At 58.9% G+C, this 5,745-nt stretch overlaps 1 protein-coding gene across 1 annotated transcript; it reads left to right on the top strand.

Annotated features, from left to right (window-relative positions):
* The first annotated feature begins 776 nt into the window (after positions 1-776).
* On the top strand, positions 777-4,955 carry Irf2bpl (interferon regulatory factor 2 binding protein like). The gene has a single exon (XM_028876176.2). The coding sequence runs from the start codon at positions 1,727-1,729 to the stop codon at positions 4,076-4,078; it is 2,352 nt and encodes a 783-aa protein (XP_028732009.1). The 5' UTR covers positions 777-1,726; the 3' UTR covers positions 4,079-4,955.
* Positions 4,956-5,745: the final 790 nt, after the last annotated feature.

Genomic DNA, 5,745 nt, shown 5'->3' with positions numbered 1-5,745 from the left:
AGAAGTCACTCACCTGTGTGGCAAGTTCTTCACTCCCCATTCCCTGCCCTCCATTGCAGCTGCATGCAGTCAGTTGACTGTTTTCCTTAAAGGCCTCAGAGTGCTCATAGCTCATAGCCAAAAATTTTTATAGAGTTGGGCCAGGGGGAGGGGCGGCTCATTTAGCGACATCCTCGCAACTCCGATTGATTCCCAGGCCCGGTCGCAAAAAGCAAATCTAAAAGGTAATTTCTGGAAGATTGGAGAAGGGCTAATTCTGCAGGTGTTTGGGCACCACTGGTGGCCAAGAATGTAACATTAATGGGGGAGGGAGCTGTCATGGCAAATGCAATAGGTAATACCTTATATGAAATTTAAAGTGAAACTCGTCAAACAGAGCATTTAATTTTATTGCCTGGGGTTTGGTGGGGTGGGGAACGGGAATCGGAAACAACACTCGTGGCTCTTAATTTTTTTTTTTTTTTTAACTTGGGAAAAGCCAGGCAGGAAAAGGAAAGGTCATCGTCTGTTACTTACACACACAGACACAGACACACACACACACACACACACACACCAGCCAGCCCAGGACTTGCAGCATTAGCACGCCGGGGCCTCAGCTGTGGTACACACACGGCCGAGGGGGGGAAGGGAGGGGAGGGCGGAGGCGCGGAGGAGGGGCCGACAGGGAGGAATCTGGGCATCCTGCCGCGCATGCGCCTTCCGCGAGCAACAAGTGGGCTCCACAGACAGAGGAAGTGTAAAGGGGGGGTGGGGTGGGGGGAACTGGTGCAGAGCATGGCGGTGACGTCAGCGCTCCGCCCGGGCGGCATCCCGCGCGGCCAAGCCGGGGACAGCGCGAGCCGCAGCCCGAGCAGGAGCGCTGAGACGCGCCTCCGGAACGTAGAGTAACAATCACAACCCCACATTCCAGGCGAGCACGAGCGGGAAGGGATGCGACCCGGGTGGAGGCGCCGAGCGAGCGCCCTGCAGCCAACGTGAGCGCCGCCAGCCTCTGGGACCGGGAGAGCTGGCCAGGCCAGGGGGCGGTGGGAGCCTGCGTGCGTGCGCTCCTCTCCTCTGCTCTCGGTGTGTCTTGGAAACGGTGGCCGCGGCTGCTCCCTCCGGCGTGCAAACCCAGGCGCCGCCAGCGCCACGGCTGACGCTGCGGAGGGGAAACTCTCCTCTTGGCGGCCACCTCCTCCCCCCCGGCCCTCCCGGGGAATCGGCGGCTGGATTCAGCAAGATTGGACCTGGGCACCGGGTGGCACAACCCTCTACCCCTCTTCCCCGGGGCGCCTGGCGTAGAGAGGACTCAGAGCGTAGGGGGGGGACCCCCTTCGCGCTTCCACGCTTCAATCACTCCGGGGAGGGGGCCAAGAGGCCACTGGCGGCCGGCCCCGGACACCCGAGCCCCCTCCCCCCAGGGCCGGAGCTTCCAGCCCTGATCCGCCGCACCAGGAAGAAGGCTCCTAGTGCTCTTCTCCGGACGAGACAGCCGCAGTAGGAGGTGGGGGCGAGGAGCGTGCAGAACCCGTCGGCCGCCCGGGCGGTGGAGCCCCCACGGAGAGGCGCTGCGCCGGCAGTGGAGACTCGCTCTCCCTCCAGCCCCCGGGGCAGAACTTTCTCGACCCCCCGCCCCCCTCCTTCGCAGCCGGACTCCTTCCTCGGCCAGCCAGTCTTCCCGGTGGAGAAGGCGCCACCGAGACAGCCCGGGCGGGGGCCTACCTTCCCCGAGGCTGGCATCATGTCGGCGGCGCAGGTGTCCTCGTCCCGAAGACAGTCTTGCTACCTGTGCGACCTGCCTCGCATGCCCTGGGCCATGATCTGGGACTTCTCCGAACCCGTGTGCCGTGGTTGCGTCAATTACGAAGGCGCCGACCGCATCGAATTCGTGATCGAGACCGCCCGCCAGCTGAAGCGGGCGCACGGCTGCTTCCAAGACGGCCGCTCCCCGGGGCCGCCGCCGCCCGTCGGGGTCAAGACAGTGGCCTTGTCCGCCAAGGAAGCGGCAGCAGCTGCTGCCGCCGCGCAACAGCAGCAGCAGCAGCAGCAACAGCAACAACAGCAGCAGCAGCAGCAGCAGCAGCTCAACCACGTCGATGGTTCCACCAAGCCGGCCGTGTTGGCCGCCCCGTCCGCCCTGGAACGCTACGGCCTGAGCGCAGCCGCCGCCGCTGCCGCCGCCGCCGCCGCGGTGGAACAACGCAGCCGTTTCGAGTATCCGCCGCCCCCGGTGAGTCTGGGGAGCGGCAGCCACGCTGCTCGGCTGCCCAACGGCCTGGGAGGTCCTAACGGCTTCCCTAAGCCCGCCACAGAGGAGGGCCCCCCGGAGCTGAACCGCCAGAGCCCCAACTCATCCTCAGCGGCAACGTCGGTGGCCTCTCGGCGTGGGACCCACAGTGGGTTGGTGACCGGGCTACCCAACCCGGGGGGTGGCGGGGGACCCCAGCTCACGGTGCCCCCCAACCTCTTGCCGCAGACGCTGCTTAACGGCCCGGCCAGCGCCGCGGTGTTGCCTCCGCCTCCGCCCCACGGCTTGGGGGGCAGCCGAGGACCCCCGACTCCGGCGCCTCCCGGGGCTCCGGGGGGCCCCGCCTGCCTCGGGGCTGCCCCGGGTGTGTCGGCCACTGTATCCTCCGCGCCGTCTTCGACCTCGTCGACGGTGGCCGAGGTGGGCGTGGGTGCCGGTGGCAAGAGGCCTGGTTCGGTGTCGAGTACGGACCAGGAGCGTGAGCTGAAGGAGAAGCAGCGCAACGCCGAGGCCTTGGCCGAGCTGAGCGAGAGCCTGCGCAACCGTGCGGAGGAGTGGGCCAACAAGCCCAAGATGGTCCGCGACACCCTGCTCACGCTGGCTGGCTGCACGCCCTACGAGGTGCGCTTCAAGAAGGACCACTCGCTGCTGGGTCGCGTCTTTGCCTTCGACGCCGTCTCCAAGCCCGGCATGGACTATGAGCTGAAGCTGTTCATTGAGTATCCCACGGGCTCGGGCAACGTGTACTCCAGCGCGTCCGGGGTGGCCAAACAGATGTACCAGGATTGCATGAAAGACTTTGGCCGGGGTCTGTCCTCTGGCTTTAAGTACCTGGAGTACGAGAAGAAGCATGGCTCGGGCGACTGGCGCCTACTTGGGGACCTGCTGCCCGAGGCTGTGCGCTTCTTCAAGGAGGGCGTGCCCGGCGCGGACATGCTGCCCCAGCCCTACATAGATGCCAGCTGCCCCATGCTACCCACGGCGCTGGTGAGCCTCAGCCGCGCCCCCAGTGCACCTCCAGGAACTGGAGCCTTGCCGCCAGCGGCGCCCACGGGCCGGGGTGCAACCTCCAACCTGCGCAAAAGGAAGGCATCCCCGGAGCCTCCGGATTCAGCCGAAAGCGCCCTGAAGATCGGCGAGGAGCAGCAGAGGCAGCAGTGGATGGCAAACCAGAGCGAGGCGCTGAAGCTCACTATGTCCGCCGGAGGCTTTGCGGCGCCAGGGCATGCAGCAGGGGGACCGCCCCCGCCCCCTCCACCTCTGGGACCTCATTCCAATCGGACCACCCCGCCGGAGTCAGCCCCCCAGAACGGTCCGTCCCCCATGGCCGCGCTCATGTCCGTGGCAGACACTCTGGGCACAGCGCATTCGCCCAAGGACGGCAGTTCAGTGCACTCGACCACCGCATCGGCTAGGCGAAACAGCAGCAGCCCGGTGTCGCCCGCCTCCGTGCCGGGGCAACGTCGCCTGGCATCACGCAATGGGGACCTGAATTTACAGGTGGCGCCCCCGCCGCCTAGCGCCCACCCGGGCATGGACCAAGTGCACCCCCAAAACATTCCGGATTCCCCTATGGCCAACAGCGGACCCCTGTGCTGTACCATTTGCCACGAACGTTTGGAGGACACTCATTTCGTTCAGTGCCCGTCCGTCCCTAGCCACAAATTTTGTTTCCCTTGTTCTAGAGAGAGTATCAAAGCCCAGGGGGCGACAGGTGAGGTGTATTGCCCCAGCGGAGAGAAATGCCCCCTAGTCGGGTCTAATGTACCTTGGGCCTTCATGCAGGGCGAAATCGCAACTATCTTAGCTGGGGATGTTAAAGTGAAAAAAGAGAGAGACCCTTGAACCGCAGGGCGGCGGGCAGCGACCTCTTTTGCCCTAGACCACCCCCTCTCTTCGATCTAGAGGGCCCTTCCCCCCCCCACCTGCCTCCATTTCCCTTCCCACCAAGATGTAGAATTGTGAATATAACTGCAAAAAGTTAGTCTTATGTATAGACATTATTTTCGTCGTATGTTTCTATATTTTGAAACAGGTATGTAACTTCTTCATTTGAAGGATCAGCTGGTTGTGTTAAGCAGTATAATATTGATTGGGTCATTTGCATCAGATTCGTTAGCATTTATTTGGTGGCAGAGTGTTTGCCTAGGTACAAGCATTAATAGCCCTTAGCAACAACTGCTGCTGCTGTGTATTTTTGTAAATGTTATGCACTCGGAAAGGAAAAACACACAAAAGAAAAAGATTTTTTGTTTTTGTTTTACCAAGGCCAGTGTTGCTGCCTAAAAAAAAAAAAGGGAAAAAAAAAGAAAAAAGAAAAAAAAAAGAGAAAAAAAATTGATGCTATAGAATGGTGAAAGCTTCTCTAAACAGCCCCAAGTGTTGAAGTCTTCACTTAATTTTGTTCTGTTCTGTTTTCCTGTTTTGTTTGCAAAATGGTAAAGGGGGGTGTTGGGGGAGGGGAGGGGTGTTTTTTGTTGCAAGTTTGTGAGGGGGGGAAATGTTTTGGTTTGTTTCTACTGACCTGAATGTGTTGGATCTTCACGTGTCGTTTTGTTTCGGCTTTATTATTGATGCACGGATGCTTTTGAACAGTAGAGCGAAAAGCTAGACATGGAGAACTTGCTCTGTTTGTCCTTTATACATTTCTGTAGTTAACAGAACACTGTAATGTGCCTTGGAGCTTAGTAACTTGTAATAAATTCAATTGATATTAATTCTGCCCTGAGTCAGCAGGCTTGTCTTTCGAGGGCTGAGGCCACACGACTCTGTTCACTCCTACCTGGAACCAGGAATCCTGGTTCCTTTGGGGGCTCTCAGAGCTGGCTGCCCTGCCCTCTGGGTACCAGACTGTTTACATTTTACCTCCCCTGTAATCTACAGTTGCTGACTAAGCAGTTTCTGTTACTCTCCAGCATCTCTACCCACCACCCCCCAGATGGGACCCAGCTGCAAAAGGCGTTGTCAGGAAAGCTTTTTGGTGTCTTTCCCTGGGGCGATGAGTATATACTGGGTATCCAGTGCAGCTGTGGCTTAAAAAGTGGGGACAGAGGGAAATGTAAGATTAAAAAATGTTGGTGTTTTGCCTCTACACACAGGGTAAAATTATGCACACTTAAAACAAAGGGTAGACACTAGCTGGGCTTTGCTTCCTGTGTGTAGATGAAAATGTGATCAGCCGGCTTCCTACTCCTCGTGTGTGTGTGTGTGTGTGTGTGTGTGTGTGTGTGTGTGTGTGTGTGTCTTGACTGTGACCATTTCTAGTCTGCCATGATGGACTCTAGCTCTCTGGAACTATCAGCTAAAATAAACCCTTTCTTTTAAAATTGAAAAGTGCCTCGCTGGGAGTGGGGGTAGGGGAGGGTGTGAGCATCTGGGAGGCACACGCATGTCGATTGCAAAGCAGTTTTCACCTCCTTCATTATATCCTACCCTTTAATGAGTGTTTCTGAAGTCAGGACACAGCTGATCAGAGCAGACTTGGGGGAGGTGGGTTGGAAGGGAAAGAAAAG

This window comes from Peromyscus leucopus, chromosome 14 (genome assembly GCF_004664715.2).
Source record: "Peromyscus leucopus breed LL Stock chromosome 14, UCI_PerLeu_2.1, whole genome shotgun sequence".
Lineage (NCBI taxonomy): Eukaryota > Metazoa > Chordata > Mammalia > Rodentia > Cricetidae > Peromyscus > Peromyscus leucopus.
Note: the sequence above shows the minus strand (reverse complement) of the source record. Positions and strands in the feature narration are given on the sequence as shown.